Source organism: Myotis nattereri (assembly GCF_964212035.1).
Source record: "Myotis nattereri genome assembly, chromosome: 11".
Taxonomy (NCBI): Eukaryota; Metazoa; Chordata; class Mammalia; order Chiroptera; family Vespertilionidae; genus Myotis; species Myotis nattereri.
The window spans coordinates 42,138,547-42,164,707 of record NC_138086.1 but is presented as its reverse complement, the minus strand read 5'-3'; the positions used below and the strand labels follow the sequence as shown (position 1 = coordinate 42,164,707).

At 37.1% G+C, this 26,161-nt stretch overlaps 1 protein-coding gene across 13 annotated transcripts in view; it reads right to left on the bottom strand.

The window, feature by feature from the left end:
- The window catches only part of ADAM22 (ADAM metallopeptidase domain 22), a 181,649-nt gene that overhangs the window by 47,007 nt on the left and 108,481 nt on the right, over positions 1–26,161 (bottom strand). For all 13 annotated transcript variants that reach the window (XM_081102591.1, XM_081102592.1, XM_081102583.1 and 10 more), the window contains exons 6-18: positions 24,482–24,545; positions 22,739–22,808; positions 19,412–19,482; positions 16,234–16,308; positions 14,515–14,586; positions 13,283–13,449; positions 11,791–11,875; positions 10,693–10,783; positions 9,466–9,517; positions 6,935–7,034; positions 4,644–4,715; positions 4,326–4,418; positions 244–324 (exon numbers count right to left, since the gene is read on the bottom strand). In XM_081102591.1, the coding sequence (XP_080958717.1) occupies positions 244–324; positions 4,326–4,418; positions 4,644–4,715; positions 6,935–7,034; positions 9,466–9,517; positions 10,693–10,783; positions 11,791–11,875; positions 13,283–13,449; positions 14,515–14,586; positions 16,234–16,308; positions 19,412–19,482; positions 22,739–22,808; positions 24,482–24,545 (1,093 nt within the window). The remainder of the gene's footprint in view (positions 1–243; positions 325–4,325; positions 4,419–4,643; positions 4,716–6,934; positions 7,035–9,465; positions 9,518–10,692; positions 10,784–11,790; positions 11,876–13,282; positions 13,450–14,514; positions 14,587–16,233; positions 16,309–19,411; positions 19,483–22,738; positions 22,809–24,481; positions 24,546–26,161) is intronic.

Below are 26,161 nucleotides of genomic sequence, written 5' to 3'. Positions count from 1 at the left end.
ACAAAAAAAGGCATGCATGCAATCTTGGCTTTGTTCAATGTGAAGACAAAATTATGCTGAACATCTGCTCAAGCTTTGAAGACTGAAATTTAAATTCCTGAAAAATAAATAAAAGGAGAGTAAGAATTTATATGAGAGAGAGACACGAGCATCTTGTCCATTCCCGTGTCATCTGGGGGTCCGTGCACTGAAGATACGCCTACTTTTTCCCATCTGGTGTAGAGAGATTATTCTGTAAATTACCTGGCTTGAGTTTCCTGAGCATGATTCACGAATATCACAATCATTTACTGCTTCTCGGCACACAGTCCCCATAGGCTGAAACTAAAATGAACAAAAACCAATGTGTAAAACTGCTGAAGAAAAATTTCTCAGAGTATCATCTTTAAAAAAGCAAAATGAAGATTTGGGGGATAGGAATATCTTAAACTCCTTTAACACGGTAGTCTGTGAAAAACAGCTACAGAATGAAATGTTAATCTGGTACTTTTCGGAGAGAGTTTCTTGTGTATGCAGTAATTTGCACAGTCATCACACACAATCCCTGAATATCTTGGTAAAACAGGACCGTGCTTGATGATGCATCCTTTGAGATGGAGGAGTCAGTCAAGTTCTAGGAATTCTTCCTTCCAAATGGCTTTTGGATTTACACTTCTCCCTCATTTTTACTGGCACGTTTATCACATTACTTTTTCTCTTACCTTTTCTGCCAAGAATTTGGAAGTTACATTTTGGGCTAAATTGCAAAAGTTCGATTTTCTGGCGAAGCTATTTCTTCCCGTGCTCTCCTTTCCCTTCTTTCCCGCCTCATTTTTAAATGGATTTATAGCTTGGTCCTTTATTCTTTTCTAATGTTTCTATGATTTGTACCCATGTATGGGAGGGATTTTTGTTTTGTTTTGTTTTTGCCTGTTTTCAACCACCTTAAATATTTCTTGTAAGTGTGGGACTAGTACCAATATATTTTTAAGCTCATCGGATTTATAATTGCAAGACTACTCATTATAACAAAGCAGAGATACATAGCGTTTTCATCTTTTCCCTTTGCTCTTCAATCCCACTTACTTTCCTTCTACAAAATGCTAATATTTGGGGCTGGATCTTTCTCTGCTTTGATCTCCGCTCACAGAAAGACACACATTATTCTTCAAGCAGGCGCACGCGCGCGCGCGCACACACACACACACACACACACACACACACACACACCTTTCATCTTCCTCCCTTGCTCACAACCCTCCAGACAATTCAGTTTCCTGTTGTTTGTAGAACATGAACAGCACATTGCCAACTCCAATCAGCATTTCAACAGATACTTTTTAGAAGATCCAAACAAAAATTGTGTTCATTTGTTCGTTCATTTATTCATTCATTCATTCAAGTATTTACTAGCCACTTAAATGTGCCAGGCACTGGGAACCTAATGGAGAACAAAACTCAAGAATCCTGCTTGCAAGAAACTGTTTTAATGGGGCAAATAGGCTATACAAGCAAGGAAATAAGCAGAATAATTTCATCTCATATATTCTGGCTCTCTTCCTCCTTGGAATTGGGGCACACCACAGTTTTAGAACATCTGGGGTAGAAATATGAGCAGATTTAAGGTAGAGTTTATATGAGAGTGGAAATGTTCAAGGACTACCAGAGATTTCTGAGAGAAAGCACAGTTAAGGAGGACCTGCGCTAAGTGCTGGGGCACAGAGGTAAATGTATCATCCCAAATCCCTGCCCTCCTAGAAGTTACACACGGAGAGAAGAAAAATAATACATAAGCAGTATTTTATAGCAGAGGTCCACAGTGATGGCTCGAGGGCAACACCTGGTTGGGCACATGTGGGTGTTTTTCCTTTGGTTTGTTTTTATTTATTTTTCATTGCTGACAATATTACAGATGTCCCCCATTCCCCTCCCTTAACCTCCCCCTGCCCCCTATCACCACATTCCCACCTCACCCTAAGCCTACTGTCTGTTTCAGGCTATGCATATATATATATTCTTTGGTTAATCTCTTCCCCTCCTCTCCACCCTCCTTCCCTCTAAGATCTGTCAGCCTGTTCCATGTATCTATGCTTCTGGGTCTATTTTGTTCATCAGTTTATTTTGTTCATTAGATTCCAGATAAAGTGAGATGGCATTTGTTTTCCTTTGTGAGGCTTATTTAACTTATCATAATAATTTCCAGGTCCATCCATGCTGTCTCAAAGGGTAAGAAATCCTTCTTTTATACAGCTGCATAGTATTTCATGGACCAAATGTACCACAGCTTTTTTATTCACTCATCTACTGATAGGCACTTGGCCATTTGTTTTTCTAAATAAAGTTTTATTGGAACACAGCCATGTCCATGGGTTTCTGTATTTTTGATGGCTGCTTTCAAAGGCAGAAGTAATTGACATTGATAGCTATGACCGACAAAGCCTACATTCTGGCTCTTTATAGAAAGTGCTTGCCAACTCTGACTTATATACACATTATTATAAACACATGTAGAAAAAATAGAAACACACTCAATTTCTCATCTTGTTCTTCTATGTCCACTCCTCCATTCACTATCTTGCTTTGGCCCCTTCAGGGGCCCACGGTAGGGGTGAGAGCGGGGATGGAAGGGGGTGAGAAATTAGCAAAAAAGACCTTACTTGACTGGTACTTATCTGTGGGATGATTAACATACCATTTTATTGTATGTATTCTATTATTTTTTATTTGTTTTTTGAACTGATTACATCACAGAGAGCCAAAGTCCATAAATCAAAGAAAAATAGCCTAATTAAATGCACATAATGGGTGGGAAGACTTAAAATATTGAGAATTAAAATAAGGGGTTGAGGATCCCCTGTTATGGCCTTTGGAAAAGCTGACAGAATAAACAGTTGAGGCAGCCAAAATGAAAGAACGTCTGTTTCACATTTGGTTTCATCTTCCTCTTTTAGAGAGTATGCTCAGAGATCTCTGCCAGCGCCTCACTTGTCTTACAAAGCTGCCAGAGACACCGTGGTAATGGGAAAACAGCAGAAATCGCTGCCAGCAGATCTGGGAAGTAACTGCACATATATTCATCCCCGGCTGAATGAGCCTACGCAGGTTATTTCACTTCCTTGCGACCGGGATTGCGCAAGTGAAAAAAGTCTGGATAGTAACGCCTATCAGAAAGTGTGGTTGTGAGCATTATCTAAGACAGCATCTCAGCCAGGGGTGGATTTGCCCCCACGGGGACATTTGACAATTTCTGGGGACATTTTGGTTGTCACCACTGAAAGGGATTGTGCTTGCATCTGGTAAGCAGAAGTCAGGGAAGCTGCTAAATATTCTACAATAAACAAAACTCACCCTCACAACAAAAAATTATCCAGCCAAAAATGTCAATAGTGCCAGCATTGAGAATCCAGATATAAGATGTTATACATTAAAAGTCCTTAGCACTATCTCCGGCACTCAGTAGATAATTGGTTCATATTTCACCCTCTCTTAACCCTAAGTAGACTAATCAACAAATAATCAGTAAGTATTTGATGAGCGTATTTATTCATTCATTCAACAAATGTTTACTAAGAACCTGTACCAATTACTGTGTAAGTCCCGGGCTCTGCCTCCATAAAATGTACAGAATGAAAGACATATTCAACCTCAGAAATAATGTAGAATATTGTACCAGACTTTCTATGAGAAGAGAAAAAAAACAATAGATTTCTCTGGAAAAGGTAAGCCTCAAATAACTGTTAGTCTTGATGGAAAGGCTTAACTATTTGGAGACAGGTATGAAGATGCTGGTGGGAGGGTGAAACAGTCAATGTGTTTCAAGGTGCATTTTAAAATCTCTTGCACAACACCTGTAAGGTGTTATCATGTCTAAAGTATTCCTTTTGCTCCTTCAACAGATAATGCAAGAGATGTACCAAACTGAGCAGTGAGAAAAGAAAGGTCTACTATATACCCACTTGGGTTTACATGAAAGGGAAAACAGCATTCAAAGATGTAACACCTGTTTTCATTTAATGTGCGTAGTCCTCAGGGAGGCAGTAGTCGTGAGAGGACAAACTCTGGGAATTGTAAAGGTGCAGGCCCTCGCTCCCTGACTTACTTGTTTTAAGACCCTGGGCAAACTATTCAACCACACAAGACTCAGTGTTCTCATCTGATAAATGGGAATAAAAATAGTTACTACACCTCACAAGATTTTGTGAGGATCCTGTAAAGCATTTGGCACTTAGTCACTTAATATGTGTTAGATACCACTGTTGTTATTAGATTATATTCACCTCCCCTTAACAGCGTCATCAAATATGTCCTCTTTTTCATCAGTTGGTTATGAAATAACATTTACTTACCTTGCACTTTTTACAACAAAGACCATCACTGCACTGAGAGTCTTGAGTCAAGGTGCATTTCTTACAACACTCTGCTCCTTCGAGGACACATTCCTAAGGAATATAATCATTTGCATAATGTCAGAAATGGGATAATTTTCCTTAAAGTACCAGGATATATTCTAAAATAAATGAACAACCTCGTAATAATAATCTTCCTTCCACAAATCTTATAAAACTTCCAGGCACCACCCCTGCTCTGTATGTCTATCTCAGTGTATGGGCCTGGAATGACCCTGAATAACCTAAATGAAGTCATCAAAATACCCAGAGACTTACTGCTGGGGTCCCGCAGTCACACTCCTCTCCAGTTTCAATGAAGCCATTACCACACTCAGGAGGATCGAGAAGCTGTGGGATGAAAACCAAAAAGAGAATTAAAATAGAGAAAAATCAATGTCAAAGACTTTATGAGACCCTAAGTGCCACACCTAAGCTTCTGGCATATCTATCAGTTATTCCAAACTATATTTCTATTTTTCTAAACAGAAAGCAAAATTTCCTATAACTTTAGAACTGGGGACCTTAAAACAGAAGTGTCTAATATTGTTTCCATGTCAGATTTTTTTTTTAAAATATATTTTATTGATTTTTTACAGAGAGGAAGGGAGAGAGATAGAGAGTTAGAAACATCGATGAGAGAGAAACATCGATCAGCTGCCTCCTGCACATCCCTACTGGGGATGTGCCCGCAGCCCAGGTACATGCCCTTGACCGGAATCGAACCTGGGACCTTTCAGTCTGCAAGCTGACGCTCTATCCACTGAGCCAAACTGGTTTCGGCTCCATGTCAGATTTAATCATATATATATATATATATATATATATATATATATATATCATACATAACCAAGTAGGGTCTGATAAATGCCATCAAAATAAAATATGATCTAGCCATTGACCAAAACCAAGCCAGAATGACTCCTGAAATGTCATTTCCTTTAAATAGAAAGCAAAGGATTCAAATCTTGGCTCAGCTACTTATCTTGGGCAAACAGTTTACCATCTCTGAGCCCAAGAGTTTTAGTATTTAAAACAGGAACAATATCAACTGTCCATCTACATCACAAATTGCTGTGAGGATCAAGTTCAATTACCTGTGAAAAGCCCTTTATTAACTATATTTTCTTGTGTAACAGAAAGTTATTTCATTGACAATGAGAAAAACATCACAAAATAACAAATCCACTAATTTTTAATACAAAATATTGTTCCTCCTATTAACATAGTCCTGCAGAGAACAGCAATGATAACTTTCCCCAGAAACAGAAGCAGTTTTTGGTCTGTACAAGAGTATATTTTAAGACTGTTTAATTTTTAACTCTCCATCAATATATGTTTTAACTATAATTTATCTTATGATTGTAGGGAAAATTAGTAAATATAGTTGCTATGTTTTAAATATATAATATCCATTCAAAAATTAATCAAAGTCTACATTTTACAGAATGGCGGTGAATACACACCTATCAACACACATACACACACATACACACACACACACACACTTTCTTAAAACCAACTAGAGGGAAGAAGCAAAACCAAATAAAGCAAGCAACAACAACAAAGAATCTCCACCTCATTTCAAATACTCTCTCCTCTCCAACAAAAGAATCAATTCATCTATCTCTCAATTTCATTTCCATTCAAAGAGAGCATAACGAATGAGACAGCTTTGGAAGCCAAAACTAAAACGTATCTAGGTGAAAAGCACTCTTATTCTCTTCTGGGTTCAGAATAATCAGTAATTTTGGTAAAAAGACTTGAACTGTTTTTCCTTTATAGAAGTAAGAATTTTGTTCAATTATCACTTCTGGAACTTTCGGTGCTAAAGTCATTTTATTGCCATGTGATACATTTCCTAAATGTCACCGGAGTGACAGAGGATGAAAGCAGGTGAATTACTCCCAAGACTGTGGTGCACAGAGGCATGCCACCGTTGACATAATTGACAAGGACAAAGCATTCTCCTTTAATGTGCAGACTTCCAAGGGCAGGAGGAAGACCTGCTTTCAGGCAGTCAGTGATCAAAGGACGTTCCTCACCTTGCAAAAGCCTCTGACAAAGTCTAAGCACAGAAAGACTTTCTCCTTCTCTTCTTTAAGCAAACTTGGTTTTCATATTGAGAAGTACTTGCAATTTTAATCATACTGCTTATTCTGAAAGGCAATGGCAGGGAGTAATGAAGGTAGCTATACCCCCTACCCCCTTTCTACAGGTATGAGTTGTGATTATGTATCCAAAGAGGGGAACTCAAGAAAAACGAAATGAGAACATTTTGTAAGTTATCCCTGAAACATCATGTGGCCGTATAAATAGAAAATGAAAAAATTTCAGAAAGCAAACATTCTTATTTCTACCTACTTTCTATTCCTATCAGAAAAGCCCCAAATGCTCAAGATTAAAGCTGGCTTTGAAAATGCAAATACTTAGCAAATTTAGAATACGTACATATGCAATATGTACAAGCCAAGTTGAAAAGCTCTCTTTTATAAGACCAGATGGCTGAAAAATTTGTGTTTATTATACTTTAGAAAGATTAATAACTAATAACTGTTCACACTTATTACCTTAGAAGGTTTGTTGAAAAGGCAGGCTCCACCTCCACTATTCAGGAAGTCATGATACTCTTCAACATTACACTGGGTAAACTTCTTAGGCAGGTAGTAGCTATAAGATAGAAGGAAATAATAGCTGGGTACAATTTTTGTTTCCCTTGTCTGTATATTAGTATTAAAATTGAACATTGTTAAAATTATACATTTTCTCAAAAGTGAAAAAATAAATTCCACTTATGTACAATATTTGCATTCAAATCCCTAAAAGTTTTATTCAATCAGTATATTTCTAAATTCTTCATTTGGTGACCAATGGTGATGATGGGTTGTTCATTATTTGCATACATATTCAAAGGAAACACACACACTTGTAATTTCCATCAAAAAGAGGAATAATTTATTTCATAATAAGTCGTTCCTAAATATTACAATTGGGCTGGAACCCAAACTGCAAAGCCGTCTACAAAACCACTGACCTATAATCTACAAATGTGTCAAGGTCGTGACTGTCAAAGAAAGTCAGGAACTGTTCCAGACTGAAGGAGGCTAAAGAGACATAAAAACCTGATGCCTGATTCTGAACCTTTTCTAGAATGACATTCTGAAACACAGAGCCAGTGTTGAATGAGGGCTCGGAATGAGGTGATTTTATTTGTTGCACTGTGTTTCTGTAGGAGGATGTCCTTATTGGTAGAAATGCACACTAAGTTGTTAGCAGTGATGGGGCACCAAGCTAGCAATTTATGATTCAAGGACAAAAAGGTTTTGTTACTATTCTTGCAAATTTTCAAGTTTCAGATTGTTTCAAAAAATGTATACAAATAAAGTAACAAAGGGTCAATAGAAAAAGAAATAACTATAGACCAATTTGGCAATGTGTGTTAAGAATCTTCAAAATGAGAAATATTCTCAAATCTAATAGTTTCAATTTAAAAATTTTTCTTGAGCCCTAACCGGTTTGGCTCAGTGGATAGAGCTTCAGCCTGCAGACTGAGGGGTCCCAGGTTCGATTCCGGTCAAGGGCATGTACCTTGGTTGCGGGCACATTCCCAATAGGGAATAACTCTCTATCCCTTTCCCTTCCTCTCTGTAAAAAATCAACAAAATATATCTAAAAAAATAAATAAATAAATAAATAAATAAATAAAATTAAAAATTTTTCTTGAGGAGATAATTAGCTTGTGTTCAAATATGTCTGAACTCAGATATTTATGGTGGCACAGTTTATAATAGCAAATAACATGAAAATAACCTAAATGTTCAACAGTTAAAAAAAACAACAACCTGTTAATAAAATAGAATATCATGTAGTTATTAATAATCATGGTGTTCAAAAATAAAGACTCAGAAAAAAAATGTTGATTATATAATGTTAAGTAAAAAAAATGAATAAATGGTTATATATCCAACAGGATCCAAATTTTATAAAAGAACAATAAAAATGAAAAGAAAAAGATATTGCATTTAAACATTATTTTAATATTGCTATTGTAACATTAACCATGGTATTTAATTATGTAGTAAGTATTTACTTTTTAAAATCTGGATAATGGTTTACAACTGTTCACTCTTTCATTCCTTCTACCTTTTCAATTATGATGGAAGTGGATGGAAGAGAGGGAGCCCCGAAGCTGAGTGAGTATCTGGAATGTTACTGAAATAAGAGCACAAGATGATGAAAGTTTAAAAGTGTGTGTGTGTGGGGGGGGGGGGGGGTGCGAGAAGAGATTAGATGAAGATCTTATATGCATGTATGCATTACCTATGGACACAGACAATAGGGTGGCGAGGGCCTGGGCTGGGGTGGGAACCGGGTAGAGGGGAGCTATGGGAGGAAAAAAGAGGGGCATCTGTAATAATCTCAACAATGAAGATTAATTTTAAAAAAAAGTAAGGGGTAGTGATAAGCTTGGCACGAAAGGAATGATTGTAGAATTTAGAAAGAATAAAAGGTTAATGCCTGATAGTGTGACATGGGTGGGACAGGGTACAAACAAAAACCTTTCTCAGGAGGGCAATGTGCACAGCTCCGCCCACTCCTCGTTCAGTGAGGCGCCTGTGGTAGCTTGAAACCGGCCCTTGTAGTGTCTGCCTACACACCATAGGCTCTACTTATGGTGGAAGGCTGCTGGCAATCCGAGAAGTGACAAATCTGGGCTTTTTTCTTGTTTTTGTTTTTGTGGGTCAGCTTACCAGCACAGTCCTGTTTATAACCCACTGAATTTGACTTGAAGAAGGTAAAAGGAATGAGATTAGTATGTAAGCCATCAAGAACGAAGCTGTTCCTCATCTCCAGCCTAGATTCAAGGTCAAAAACATCTTTGATCTTTGACCTTCTGGATTAATTGACATCAATTGTTTCCAAAAATAAGTCGTTTGTGAAAATATTTTACATAGCAAAGCCACTGAGAAAACCTACTGATTCTCTCCTAAATGTCTGTAGTGAGGGTCCATGCACTAAGTTATTGGGTGTCATATTCCTAGGAAGACAGCAGCACAGCAGGGAAAGGAAAAGTGAGGTATTTTCAAGTAGAGTGGCTCACCCAGTGTCTCCCATTATGCATCCAGACCAGGTGTCCTCACATTTACACTCACCTAAGAGAAGAGGAATACACACGCCTTATTACAAAGTAAAAACAGGTGCCTTCGAGTAGTTCCTATCTTAAAAAGTATATCTTAACTTTATTCCTAATATAATTTTTAAAAAGTAATACCTGCTTTCTAATTTTTTTTATAGTTTCTATGCAGTGAATAACCACAAAAATCTACCCTGACCCTGTCAAGTTTACATAATACTTACTAAAATTAAATCTTTTGATATTTTATCAAGTGGCCATATTTTGAAAGAATTCACTTAAAATAAAATACAATGAAATAGTGACACACCACTCCAGGATCTTAGTTTCACAGGCCTTTATGAGAATTCTTATAATTTCCTGTTTATTGTTAAAAAGCCTCTGCACCAAGGCTGCTGGCAGAAGGCAGTATGATATATCGGTTAAGCAGAAGGGCTTCAGAATCAGAATCCCCCAGGTTCAAAACGTGGGCTTGCCATTTAACTTAATCTTGAGACATTAGCCTTTTATGATCTAGTCACATCTGTAAAATGGAGCTAATAATGCATATCTTGCAGGAATATCTAGAGGATTAAATGAGTATCTACATGTAGATAATACTGGCATTCAATTGTTTGTCATATAATCGGTATTCCACAAATTATAATAGTTATTAATATAAGCCATCATATTTATAATGTCTGTTATTAAAAATAAAATAAATATGACTATAAGCAACGTACTCATAATACATAGTGAAGTAACTTGGTAAAATATATTCCTCATAATGCTAAACGTAGCATATTTCACTAGGTCCATATTGACTAAGCCCTTTATCAGTCAGGCAAATTCTCTCTGGCCATATTAAGAGATGTTTTAAATAAACCATAATAAAACAGTATGCCTTAAACCTATATGCCTGGATTTTTTATTAAAACATTTAAAATTATTTTGTCCTTTTTATGTGAAATTCAAACGTTTATCATCACAATAACTTTAAACGTTCATAACACATGGAGAAATTTTCATCTGTAATATAAATATAATGGTGTATTACTTTTGAAAAACGTTTTGTTTTATGCCCTAGCTGTTTATCTTATGTTATCATCCAAACTCTTTTGATCAAGCAACTGAATTAAAGAATCTCATTCTCCAAAATATTTCACAGATAGTCTATTTTAAATACAATTAAACCACACATGTACTTTAACTTACCACTTGCTAACTTTCTTTTGTCTGAGATAATACCAATATTATGGGCTAATGACTGGGCAAGTGTAACTGCCATTAAATCAGTTTTCCCAAACTGAAAAACAAAACAAAAGTAAAATACATGTAAATGCAAATTATCTTTATTTAAGATGGGCCAGAGAAAAATTCACAATATAATTGAAAATAAGTAATCTCTAAGTATTTTATTTGGCACAGGTTAAACACATAATAGCCAATACTGAACTACTGAGCATTTGGGGAGACATAGTAAGAAATAAATCCGTGTTTGATTAAGCCTTATAGACTAGAAACCAGGGAATCGCCACTTATTGGTTTGGAAACTTAAACCTAATTCTGAGTCCAAATTTCACCAGTGATATGTCTGAAAAATGCAATACTTACATATAATTAGTGATTTGGATAATAATAATAATAAGTGAGTAAATTATTTGGAACTTTTCATCTCGGTGTGTCAACTTGTACTCCTGAAATTTCCCCAAAATAAATAGAACGTGGCTTCTGAGAACAAATGCTAAATAACAGGATGTGGTGATGATCTTTGGCCAAAAGAAACTTAAGGGGGCCTAGAGGTATTTTTTTCAATATACAGGCTCCCAAGGATTCAAGTATTTCCTTTTAGGTCACTTCCATCAGGTTTAGTGCCTTAGGGGTAGAAGGAACTCTTTGAGAAGCCTGGTCTATTTTTTTCTCCAAAAATTTGCCAAGTATCAAAAAGGAAGAAAATTTCCAATTTGGTTTTTGTAATAGCCTGAACAATTCAGAAAATTATTCATTTCTCTGGAAAATCAAAGTGATAAACAAAGCTTTATTGTCCATGAAGGTAAAAGTAAATATTTTCACTAAATAATCTGTAAATAGCTAAATCTGGAAATTATTCTAAGTAGACCATGAACAGAATTATCAGATATTATCTTCTGTTATTTCCTTATTCTGCCCTCTGGTCATTTACAGTAACTACACTGGTATTAATAAAACAACCTAACGTGGAGAATGTGGAATACTGAGAACTTATCTCTTAAATATTAGGAAAACATTTTCAGCCATCATACCACTTTGTACTGTACAGATGTTCACACCTACTTCATTCACGCCTCCTCCTTTCAGCAACGAGCAAATCCCACCAATATAAGCTGCCCCGCTCCGGCTACTCTCAAATTGACTTCCCCTTTCAGAAAAGGAAATGAAAAATACTTACTGCTCGCAGTTCAAATATCATAACACCTCTCATTATTAATTTATCACACTTATTTTCTCAATGCACATAACATTTGTATACTATATGTTCCTGAAGCAAGGAAGGAATATGAAAACTGTTTATACATATGACCAAAAAGAAAGGTTTCTGGGGATGTTTCCCCATATAATCACTATCTTCAAGAGAACTCTACCTATTAAAAAAGAATTACTAATATGATGTACTCTGAGAAGGATACAAAATCACTACTGTGCTATTTCTGCCAAAAAAATGCATAACTTGAATCTTATAACGAGAAAATATCAGCCCCACAAAGAGGGGCATTCTATAAAATAATAGGCCTATATGCTTCAAAGTGTTAAGTTCAAAATAAACAAAGAAAGGCTGAGGAAATCTTCCAGATTACAGATTAAAGAGACATGACAGCAATGTGTAGTCCTGCATTAGATTCTGAATTTGAGGCAGGACAGAATTAGCTATAAAAGACATTATTGAGACAATTAGTAAAATTTGAATATAGACTATAGGTTAAATAACATATTATACCAATGCTAAATTATCTGGTTTTAATAATTTACTATAGTTATATAAGAAAATGCCTTGAGTATTAAGTAGTAAATGCCTAGTAAGGTCTCCAAGTTACTCTCAAATGTTTCAGGAAAAAACAACAACCTGATAGATGGATGAAAGGAAGAAAAAGGGGTAAGAACAATGAAAGGAAAGAAATAATAAAACAAATGGGGCAAAATGTAAACAATTAATGAGTCTGGATGAAAGGCATAGGATTTTTCCTTACAACTTTTCTCTAAGTTTGAAATTATATAAAAATAAAAAGTTACCCCCAAAATATACTCTTTTACTTCCATTTATAACTTTCTTCAACAAAAGCTCTGACTTCAAATGACAGGTTTTTAAAATGCTATTATATATATCTTGCTATTATATCAAATAAACATGTTACAAAAAAACCTTTAAGAGTGAGAAAAACAAAAGATAAACTCTGGAAATACTAAGCTCTCATCTTAAATCAAAAACATAGTTAACATTTAAAAGCCAACGACTTTAAAGAGTATAATTAATAAGTTAAAAATACTCGGTATGAACATTAACAGTACTTCTACTCAATACATGCTTTCATTAAACCTCTTGAAAATTTAAATGAAATGTATATGCAATAAGAAAATAACTCAAAATTAAAGCTCTTACATTTTCATGCCAATTTGAAACAACCTATACTTTAAAAACTTCTTCCAAATGTACCTTCCCTATCAAATCCTAATTGTATTATGCAGTACAAAGGATACATTGCAGTCACAGGTCATAGAGCATTCAACATGGAACCAGGAAAAGTAATAAATCATTACAGAAGTTACGTACGAAAAAAGGTGAACTGCATCACTTTTCTCTTTGATAAAATCCCTCCTGTATTTCATAAACTCACGTAGGGTGATCAATGGATTTTCAGATATGGCAAACTTGTTGTCAGCTGCCCAGGTTTCCATGGCAACCAATACTATCCTTGTTTTAAGTTGGTCTTTATATATCTAGTGTATAACAAAATGAACACACCAGCTATACATGTGGTAAAATCAAATGTTTAATGAACAGGACAAAAAATTTCGACTTAAGGAAACACCTTGAGTTTTAGTTAATGTAAGAAATTTCATTGTTTTTAAGGGAGATAATTATTTTTCTAACTTACATGCATTTCCCTTGAGTAACAGGGAATCAATTGTTTAGCAAGTAACACCCAAAGAATAGCACTAGTTAGAAACAAAAAAATCATGTTTTGACAAATACTTGTGCCCTTATTCAAGGCTCTCCTTGAGTCCACCTTCTGGCACCCAGACAAAGCATCCATGCATTCTTGAGTTCCCTAGCACAGTGGTCGGCAAACTGCGGCTCGCGAGGCACATGCGGCTCTTTGGCCCCTTGAGTGTGGCTCTTCCACAAAATACCACGTGCAGGCGCACACGTACAGTGCGATTGAAACTTCGTGGCCCATGCGCAGAAGTCGGTATTTTGTGGAAGAGCCACACCCAAGGGGCCAACGAGCCGCATGTGGCTCGAGAGCCGCAGTTTGCCGACCACTGCCCTAGCAGAAATGGAACAATGAAGACTCTCCAAGGAAATCCTCTCTACACAACCCGACTGTCCCTGACTAACGTCATAGAAAAGGTACAGGCATTGTCTTGTGAGGGGAAGATTTGGAAAGTAGATTCAGTAGGATTATTTAGTTGCATAATTCCCACAGCATCAGGCACCCTTTTGAAAAAGGCAAATCTTATACTGCTTTTCCACTGGTGAAAGTACAGGGTGAGTATCTTTGTTAGGGCCTATGACCCAACCTTTTCTTTTTCCCATGTGAAAAATTCAGGAAGGAATATCAGGCATAAACCTGTGGGAAACTGTGGCCACTTCCTTTTATCATCTTCCCAGCCAGATATCTAAGTCAATAAAGTCAACTGCACGGTTACCAGGGATTTGGGGGACACCTTGGCTAACGTGTAACTTAGAGTAGTGAAAATGGAAGAACCATATTATCTGTTCTACTAGCCATCAAGAGATAAAATTCCTCTATGGCAATACTGAATCGGGTTGATACTTACTAAATCCGCCATGTTCACCACAGATTTCGCATACGTATTGGTATGTACAACCGAAAGCCGGTGTTTTTTAAACTGAAAGCAAAAGGAAACAAGTGAAGGGCTTTCAAAGTCATCAGCAAATAATCAACTCAACAAAGAAAACATGGTGTAATTAAAAGATCTCTATGGTTTTCTGTTAAAAAAAAAAATTCTTACATAAATAAATAAGAATTGAGACCTAGTCCTTTACATGCTGTAGTCTGAGAAAAGGCTCTTCAAAGTTGGAGGCCTCAGTTTACTCATCTGGGATATGAAGGAAAAAATACTCATTCCATCTACTCCACAAATTTATTTCTACCAAGAGATTATTATTCAGAAATGATTAAAACATATGAAGTTATCTATGAATTGCAAGACATACTAATATAAGTAGCATCCAAGTCAGATAAAGTGAATGTGAATACTGCTAAAAGTATAAAAATGTATGAATTCTATAAGACGTATTCAGTCAGGAGAAGAAAGCCCTAAAGGTTACAAAGAGGTAGCTTATAGGCTAGATGTGAATCACATATACCTTTTGTTTGGCCCCAGAGCTGTTTTAAAACTCAGGAAATACCATATAAAACCTGATTTCTGGCTTCACTTTAAATTAGCATCCCCACATGGTAAATATGGGACCCACCAGACCAGCCATGTGACATTCTTTTCTTCACCACAGGCCTCACTCCTCTCTACTGTTAACACCTGACTCACTTTATTTGTGTTTTCTGCATAAACGTGTCTATAGACATCTGAATTTGTGATATTCCAAAATACCCAAAATTATGTTTTTGCAACTTATGCTTGTTTTGTAAAAATCTCAGGGAATAGTAACATGCACTGAATTCGAAAAGGTAGAAAGGTAAAACTTAGTCTTAGCCTGAGCAAGAAAGAAGCACTCAATCTTGATGGTATAATCAGTAAAAAGAATTAAAATTGATATTATTTGTTTAATCATATGGAAATAAATTATATTTTCCCTCAAATAAATCAAAGTAAATCCAAATGTACTTTCATGTGAAATTAAATAAAATCAAGCAATGTGCATCATTGAACACTTTTAGTACAATGCCCTAGTTATGCAGAATCAATATAAGACTAGACTGTGACTATAACCATATGACTGCTACATGCCCATGAACTGAATCTATATTGGAATTGAATATAACAAAATAACAGACTCAACAAAAATGAGTTTTGCTAGGTTCTTATCCTAAAAATCCTAAAAAATCTGTATTACTTGGCTATATAAGCTTTTCCATATGGTTTACTGCACAGCAAGACAGAAATAGAAATGTTGCTTCTATTTTACTAGGATAAACTTGAACATTGAAAACTAAAGTGTCACATTATTGGTGTCTCACTAGTGGAACTTTACATTTTTTTTAAAACTTGCCATTTTAGTAAGAGGAAATATTAGCCCCTATCTTAGTCAAGTAGGAATTGATATTAATCAAGAAAGAGTTGACATTTTGAGTCCCAGAAATATTTTTGGAACTTCACAAAATACCATTAGTTACTTTCACCTAAGGATGTTTCCTTCTTATAGGTTGTTGCTGGGTAACAAACATATCTGGTTACACAAATACCTTGTCCAGGTTAATGCTTTATGGACCTCTTTCTCTAAACATATTCCTGCACTGACCAGTTTTATCCAAGGTACGAACAAGTGCAAACAACAACAAATTCAGCAAATCCTACCATGAGATGATCGTTCACAATCATCAGTTCAATATATTTGGTTTCCTCCTCTACATTTCGAGGGTGGCGATGGAGCTGCAATATAGTAAAGGAAATGGCACCTAAATAGGCCCTCTGAACTTGGCTGTGAAAAACTAAAAAATATGTTAGACATTAGATTCTCAGACCTTATTCATCTTATAGCTGAAAATGTGTGCCTTTTCACCAACCTCTCCCTATTCCCCCACCCCTTAGACCCTGGGAACCACTTTTCTATTCTGTTTTCATGAGTTTGACTTTTTTGTTGTTGTTTTTTAGATTCCATTTATAAGTGATACCATGCATTTTTTTATTTTGGATTTAAGGCTGAATAATATTCTATTGTATATATGCCACATTTTCTTGATCCATTTATTCTTTGATGGACACTCACATTAATAATATTGCCTTCTATAACAAAGTTGCTAAGAAAGTAGAACGTCAATGTTCTCACTCCCTAAATAGGTAACTGAGTGAGGCGATAGATGTGTTAATTAACTCCATGGGGGAAATGTTTTCACAATGCACACTTAAATATCTTACAATTTTATTTGTTAAGTATACCTCAATAAAGCTGAAAATTTTTTAATAAGAGAAACTAAAAAATATGGGAGAAGTAAACAAACCAGTTTCCCCCTTTTATTCATTTAGCATTTATTTTTTCATTTTCTTCAATTAATTTAGTTTTTGAGGAAGTAATACATTTACATGGTTCAACAATTAAAGAATCATAAACAAGTAGAGGGTAAAAGTCTTCCTCTCACCTCTGTCCCCATTTACCCGGTTTTTATCCTTCCCCAACAATGGGCACAGCAGTTACTGGTTTCTTCCAGAAATATGTACGCATATAAATCAAAGGATATGCATTTCATTATGTACTTCCATCTATTTCATTCTCAGGCTATTTTCATTTAACAGTAGACCTCAGAGATTGTAATAAAACAGTTTAATTTAAGCTCCTGCGAATCTCTGAGAGGTCTACCGGGAGTGAGATGATTGACACTTGTGTTCTTTAATCTCCAAATCTGGGATTGAGACATGTTCCTTCCTCTGGCAAGGGTGAGGGGATCCCCCAAATGACACAGGAACTTTGTTAGGATAGTTCTGAGTTCCCAGGTTTGGGTTATGCAGTGCAGCTACATCTGTCTGTTCAACAACAAATTTTCTCACCTTCAAAATCATGACCAGAGAACGCTACTGGCAAGAGCCACTAAGGCAGCCATATGCCTTTGTTCTCCGCAGTTAGTCTATAACACAATCTTTAACAAGGTACGCAAAATTAACTTTTTCCTTTACACCATACCTTTTGATAAACAGTTTTTTCAATAAAATCTTTTTGCTCACTTGCCCAAGGGACATTTTGGTGATGAGGGTATACAATCAAACCTAAATCCATAATGAATGTGTTTTGAGTACTGCATTTAAAGCAAACTAAAACATTCCTGCCATGTGGATTTTTGTTTCATTGCTAACACACTCCCAAACTTTAAAAAATATATATATTTTTTCAAAATCCCTTATAATAAGTTGGTAAGGAATGACAGACATAATTTGAGGTTTGGAAACCAAAAAGCCACATAAACTGCACCCAATCACAGGAGTCTCTTTAAAAATGGGTGTTTTTAGGGTGCTAGTCTCTGCTTTTTTAACTGTGGAGGACACTGAGCCTTATAAGTTAATACAGTAGATTCACAAGTTCCCACATTTTCTGAAGGTCAGAAAGTTGCCAATATTGGCCACACAGTTTTAAAACACTTCATCTCCCTGGGTCCACATGGTCCTCAGAAAGAGAAATCAAGTTTGTCTGCTTAGCATATGACTGGATGTTACAAATGTTTATGAAAACCATAAAAGAATTATGTCAACAGAAAATCATCCTATTCTCTCATTTATTAACTTATGAAAATAATTCCTGTTTCCAATTAAATCCTCATGGCAATTACTTATGTCTATTTAATTGGGCCTCAATATATATACATACTCACAAAATATGTAAAGTTCGCAGTAGTAATTCATAGAACACAAAGACTTCTGAGCGGCAGCATATTAAGCGAAGGTGGTTATCAGAACTCTGAGACCAGACTTTCCAGGTCAGAATCCCAGATCCACCACTGGGTAACCCAATACATCCATGGGCAAGTTACTGAAGCCTCCCATGCTTAAATGTCCTTTCCAGTAAAATGGAGATAATAACAATAATGCCTTCCTCATTAGATTGTTATGAGGATTAACATGTGTTAATACAATTAGAATTCTTAGAACAGGGCCAGGCACATGGTAAGTACTCAATAAAAGTTAGCAATTACAATTCACATTAGAAATTTGTTTGTAAACGTGTTTTATTTCACACAGATTAAACATATTTTAAAAAGAAAATACCTGTTTCATTCAACAGTTTCATCTTACTAGAAATCTAGTTCTCTCACCCTGTGTTTGTATGCCACACACATACTATCACACCAACCACCACCACAACGGTGATGATGGCTTACTTCTGATGGCCCGAGTTCTTATTTTGTCTGAACCATTTATCAGTTCCATAATTCTGCACGAGTCATTTTCACATTGAAAAGCCACTGTTTTTTTTTTCCTGGATAAGAGTAATAATAGTACCTACTTCATGTGGTTAAAGCACTGTACAAACAGTTGTTATTTTTATTACTAAGTCCAAGATCCATTGAACATTCATAAAGTAGACATCCTAATTTTATATTCTAGACTCCAAAGTAACTCAAGTGTGACAATAGCATTTGTGGCTTCAAAACCTGACGTATTCACTCAGAAGGGGTTATCTTTAAAAAGATAAATACAAGGTTATGCACCATACAGGCAGATCCCAGGATATGCATACTAGGTGGTGCATACCAGGTAAGGAAAAAGGCCTGTGTCAGAAAGCATCTGAGATGCCACAGCAGGGCCCCATAATCCATCTACATGATGAATAACCACATTATCACCACTGTCTTGAGTCCTTTCTGAGTCTATGAAAAAATATAGCCACACCTTCACTGCTGGCGACAGATCCATCGTGCTTACTGCTTACCACACCCTGACAAATGTCGTGACTAATATCCTCTCACAGGGACTTAATGTGGAGTCAATTGACTGGCAGTTGCCAAGTGTTTTTAAAGCATCACGATATATACCTGTGAATACATACCTGCCGTTTAGTCCTTTTTGGTCTTGGCTTCAAAATAAATTTTGGTGGAGTGATATTTACTTGTTGGAACTCTAAGAGGAAATAAAAATAAATTAAATTAAACTTATTGAAATGTCTATCTTTATTTCATACAAGGCAATCAAAGTTTTACTAGCCCTTCCTAACAAAAATTATATAATTATACTTTATTAATACTTATAATTATTAATAACTAGTTGTAAATTTTATAAGATATAATGTTGCACTTCATAATACAGAACATTAATCAAAACAATTGTGTTCATATCAATACTGAATAAATACATTATGAATGAGTATAATTCAAAAAAATTTCAAACATTATTCCTGTTCTAACTTATCTCAAAGTTTTTCTCATATTTCTCCCATAAAACCATTACATTCTTTATTGGGAACCTTCTAAATAGCCAACTTGACCGACACGTTTACTACTGACCTTCATTAAAGAATGACACTCTAAGTGTTGGTGAAGAAATGTTGGTGGAGCAATTAGGACTCTCATATATGAGAGTATAAAACTGATCAAAAAGAAAACCAAAGAAAGAAAACACACTAATCCTAAGAGATGTGTCACATAAAACAAAAGGTTCTACCACCAAACAAGTGTAAAATTGACAGGGCCAACTTCTGATAAGAAAAGAAAACCAGAAATTAATTAAGACAGACCTGAGTTTTCAAAGAATATGTTCAAAACTCATTTTTAATAACAGCAAAACGGCCAAGTCACTTCCAAAATTTCTGTTGGAAATAAACTCTCAAGAAAGTCTCTTCTTTTTTTTTTTTTTTCAAATTACAAGACTGTATCATGGCAAGCCTACAATAAAGACTGGGGGTATTATTTATCACTTTAAATATTAATTAATGTTGATTACTTCCAGTAATATCTATTAGATTGTGGCTTTATTCTTAGGCAGCTAGTCATGAATAATTTTCTTCCCATAAGAGGGATTATAAAAGTTACATAAGGTAGCTGTGTGAAGTAAGAGCATTATATGCTCATTTGCAGATTTTTCAAAATAGTGAATTCTATAAAATAGGACCTTATATCCCTTTGGCAACAGGAAAGAAGGGGGAGTCCTAGTTCTCTTTAAGGAAACTGCATGAAGTCAAGGACTTACCAATTTATTTCAGAGAGGAAGGGACATTAGAAAATATTTATTTCATTTCTGATGAGAAGACAATGAAAACTTTTAAGTCATTTTCCTAAGTAGTAGTTTAGGATTTGCTATCAGTTTAGTAAATTTTCCAATTCCCCTTGGTCCTCTCTCCCAGAGAACATTCTCATTGTGCCATAATCCAAACTTCCAGTCCATCTCTTCCTAGCTGTGGGACCATGGAAAAGAAACTAGCTGAGCTTCATCCATAAAATGGAAATATTAATATATATCTCACAGAGCTGTTGCACAAATTACAGTGAGATTAAAATTTAGAATGTATTATGGCAATGATCAGGGCTCACTGAACAGGGAGAAGCATCTCCACCCCAGATATTGGGAGTGTGCCCTGTCTTCAGAGGAGAACACAATGAGCCCAGGGTAGCTAGGACCCTGCACAATCACTGCTCCACTAAATGAGGCCAATTTTCATGTAAAGATTTGGATGCAACTCTTAAATCAACATCTGTAAACAAAAGACCAATAAACATTCATGAGAAGGAAAGACTAATTCCACAAATAGCACATAAAAAATGTTAATCTAAAATAGTTATTCCTTAAAATGCTGCGGCATAGAGAGATGAGAATAACAACAAATGGGAAACCGGAGAAACCAAGATGGCAGCATAGGTAAACACCTGAAATTACTGCCTCGCACAACCACTTCAAAAATACAACTAAAAGACAAAACGGATATCATCCAGAACCACAGGAAGGCTGGCTGAGTGGAAATTCTACAACTAGAAGGAAAGAGAAAAGCACACTGAGACTCAGAGGAGGTGCAGAAGTAAAGTGCAGAGGTACGGAGGCGTGTGCAGAAAGGGCTGGCAACTGAGGACACGGTTGTCTTTTTCAAACAGAAGGGAGACATAGGCTCCCGCTCTGAACTCCAGTTCTGGGCAAGTCTCTAGGGACTCAGACTCATACAGGGAGAAACTGGACTGTTTGGCAGCGGGCAGAACTCGAGGGCAGCTTTCTCTCAGAGGTGCTTGCAGTGATTACCGCAGGACAATGAGACCCGGGGCCTCTTAGGGCAGGGCTAAGGATCAGCCATAGATGTTTGCACCGCCCTGTTGATTACCTGAGACCCCACCCCACCCAAGCTGTGTGCAGACGCTTTTGCATATGAATGACCTGGCCCTTTGCAATCTAAAATTACCTAACAAACTGCAGCTGGGTCAGAGAGACCCACAACATCCAAAAGAAGGCCCAAGGCCCCACAGCAGCTCGCACTGCTTCACAGCTGGGCCTCATCTGGGCACCTCCCAGTCCCAAAGAAAGAAGAGGAATCTGCAGATCTCTCCATAATTCCTGCTGGGTAGCCTCAGGAAGAGGCTAAATTAGCACCTCCTTAGAGATCCAAGAGCCAGTGTACCCAGTGGTCAGAGTGGGACCATTCAGGTTACAACTCCTCAGATCCATAAGGGACACACTCAGGGGGCAGACTCATTGAGCACCAAAGCCCCACTGAAGCAAGTCTTGCCCCATAAGGGTGTCTCTAGCACAGAAGTTCTCCCACCATAGACACAGCTGGTCCTCACAGCCAATTGGCCTGGAGGTCAGTTCCTCCCAGTAATACCAACAGCAACCAAGGCTTAACTACAATAAGATTGTGCACACAGCCCACAAAGGGGTGCACCAAGAGTGTCCACCTCAGATAATTGGGGAGGCTGAGCCACTGGGCCCTATAGGACACCTACCACAGAAAGCCACCCTATCAACACAGGGAAGCAGCCAAAATGCGGAGACAAACAAACAGGTCACAAATGACAGAAATGGAGGAAAACAACAAATGGGAAATGATTAAGAGTTCATTCCTATGTTTACAACATAGTATTTTACCAAGAGTGAATTTTTATGTATGTTATCTATGCAGACCGACTTCTGATCTAACATTATTTATCTTATAGTACCTTTCTTGGAATCTTACGATTTTAAAAAGTTTTCCTTCAATGTGTTTGAGTTATATCTTTCCAAATCATCCACTGTCAGCATGAGGTCAGTCTGCATTTTATTCTCCCTCTTGACGCACTTGACTTTCTCTCTAAAATTATGAGCAGTTGTGTGCTAACGATATTCCAGCTATAGATGAGCTCTACAGCATTCAAATAAATTATTAAAGTTGTTTTTTTAAGTCATTATAACAATTTCATACCAGAGGGGAGATCATCCAAAGGAAATTCAAAGAGTCTGGATTTGTAAACTGAGTGAAAACGGAAATCCTCCTGAAATAACACAGACAATAGAGATTAAGCATGTGCTTCCAGACACCTCCAGCCTCGGGGGTTCAGAGCTGGAGGAGCTGGAACCCTTAAGACACCGTAACTTGACTACACAGACTCCTGGGTTTAAAGTGGCGATGAGCCATTGCACAAGAGTTCACACTCACTCCCGTGTTCTCCTGCACCCAAGTGACATCCTATTAGAAGCAAAATGCCTTCACAGAAAAGCCATTTGGAAAATAAATGAATGGGCCTATCCCCCCAAGGAGAAGCAAGGCATCTGGGAAAGTGGGTTAATGTTTTTTTATGACTGGTTCCTTTCCACGATTCCCTGCCTCCCTTTTAGAGTCAGAGAGCTTTGCTAGGCAAAGAATGCTGAGCTAACACACTTGCTTGTATTAAGGAGCATGCTGACTGGCACAGCAGATGCCCAAATGGACCTTGCTCCAAAATCCAAGTGTCATGCAAAGTTCTGTGAAAAGCCAACCGATAAAAAGCCATATTTTAATGAACATTCAATTAACTTCATCTGGCTTCACTCAATTACTAACATGATAAGAACTACCAAAAATACAGTTTCATGATATTAAAAGAAGAATGTCATAGTCAAGTTTCATTATATCACCTTTTAAAAATAAAAATCACACGGTCAAGCAAAGTGACAGGAGAGCAGGCAGTGGAGACCAGAAAATAATATGCAAATACAGATAGTTTCCTCAAACAAGATGATGGGGGGCAAAACAATTTGTTTCTTGAAAGTATTTGCCTCTCTAAGTGTTTGACCAATGTTCCTTCCATGATACAAGGAAGAATAATTGTGTGTACAGAGCTAGTATGGAAGTGGATTATGTTTCTCTCTAGTCTATAACATTAACTCAATCATTTTCTAATTTGTGGGAAATGAATATTTCAACTAAAGTGAGAGAAGAATTGAGAAAACTTAGATTTCTCTAAACTTCATCAGCAGTGGGCTTTGAAGACAATAGAGCAAAATCTCAAATCTAGGAAAGAAAGGGAGGGTGGAAAATCACGTATCTGGCTTTGATCTGTTATAGAATAAATGTTTGCCTCCCTTCCCCCCACACCAATCCATATGTTGAAGCCTTAACTCCAAATGTGATTGCATTTGGAGACAGGGCCTGTGAGGAAATGATAATTAAGTGAAGTTGTAAGAGTGGGGCTCTTGTTCAATAGGGTTGTGCCCATAGAAGGGGAGGAAGAAACACCAGAGCTCTCTCTTTCTCTCTGCGATGTGAGGACATAGCAAGAAGGCATCTGTCTGCAACCCGAAGACAGAGCCCTCAACCAAGACACTGACCCTGTTGACACCTTGATGTTGGACTTCCAGTCACCAAAACTGTGAGAAAATAAATGTCTGTTGTTTAAGCCACCCAGTGTTTTGTAATGACATCCTGAGCAGACTAAGACAGATCATAATACATTGTGGTGGAGAGAGAAATGGAAGCTTCAGAATACCTCTGAAGGAAAGTATTTTCAGTTTAAAGGAGAGACAGATTTTTTTAAAAGAGAAAGAAAAAAAAACCACTTGTGGTTTTGACATATTCAATATTATTTTAATAATATATTTAAATAAAATAAAGCAGAGAGGGGAAAAGGAGGAAGAAAAAAGCTTTCAGCATCAACTTTCACGTTTGCCACAACAGAGGAGCACTTACTTGGGAGGTGTCATTTTCTTCTGGCTCAATGAGATAGGTGTGGTTCCCATCATAGAACATCCCACTGTCAAAAACAAGAAAATAATTAGTCATGGCTACCAACTCCTGTCTCGGAACAAAATCATTTTAAAATCAGCAGCAGCTAGAGGACCAGTTTACTCCTCAACACCACTTCCAAGTCCTACCTATCGCTACCATCACATCACATCACATCACATCACATACTATACACACACACACACACACACACACACTGCTGAGAGGGGAAGGTCCCTCCGTCTGATTCCTCACAAGCAGCAGGGTCTCCTCATCTAGACTGTTCTCTAGGCTCATAATCACCATTCTCTAACTGTGGCCCATTATTCCGCTCTCCAACATATAATTCTAAAACTTTAGTGTGCTAGTAAATATGCAAAGCTTTCAGGACCTTCCTCATATTCCTGAATGGGGGCCCAGGAAGCTGCATTTTAAACAACCCCATGTGATTCTGATGCAGGTTGCCAGGGACTCTACTCAGAACTGCTTACCTACCACACGCATGGAAGATGCTATAGTGACAAGAGCTGACACATTTCAACAACTTACCATGAACTAAGTACACTCACTCTTTTCCAAAAATGTATGAGGCAGGCACAATGACTATCCTCATTTTACAAGTAAAGAAACCAAAGCCCAAAGAGACAAAGTAACTTGCCCAAACGACATAATCAATGAGAGCCGAGGCAGGAATAGAGCCTAGGCAGATTGGTTCCTGAGCTGTTTACCCACCTTCATTATCATTCATTTATTGAACAAACATTTAGAGAGCACGTGCAATGCACTGTTCTAGGTGCTGAGGATACAGTACTGAACAAAACAGACCCCTTCTCTGCCCTCATGGTGCTCACGTGCATTCTAGGGAGGACATAGAAGATATATAATCACAACTAAATATATATGACAGGTGGCAAATTCTAGGGAGGAAACTAAAGCAGGGTAAGAGCAATAACTGGTGCCAGGTGATTGGAGATAGAAACCAGAGACAGAAGATGGCTAATTTATACAGAGGGTCAGAGCAAGGCTTCACAGAGAAGGTGCATTTAAGCACAGGCCTGAAAGAAGTGATGGGGAGAGCCATAAGGATATCTGCGCAGACAGCACTTCAGAATCAAGCCCTAAGATAAGAGGATGTTGGTGTGTTCAGGAATATGGAGGATGCAGTGTGGCTGGCGTAGACTGGGTGAGGTCTGTAAAATGAGGCCGAGAGACAGGTAGGCCCTTGGGGCCTTGGCTTTCACTCTGAGAGAGATGAGGAGCCACTGCAGGGTTCTAGGCAGAGAGGAAACACAATCTCCCCTTCAATTTCCAAATAATTGCTTTAAAAGCTGTGCAACAATAATCTTCAGGATGGCAAGGATAGAAATGAGGAAAGTATTGCAATAACTCGGGCGAAAGAAAATGAAATGATAGCTTAGATCATGGTGGTAATAATGCAAATAGTAAGAACTGCAAAAATTCTGGCTATTTTTCAAAAGTAGAACCAATGGGATTTGTTAATGATTTCAGATGAAGTATGGAGGAAAGAGTCCTGTCAGTGAGGACATCAAGGTTTTGACCTGAGTACCTGGGCAAATGGAATTGCCATTTAATAAGGTGAAAAAAGCTGTCAGAAGCACAGAATGGGGTTGGCAACAAGGAAGG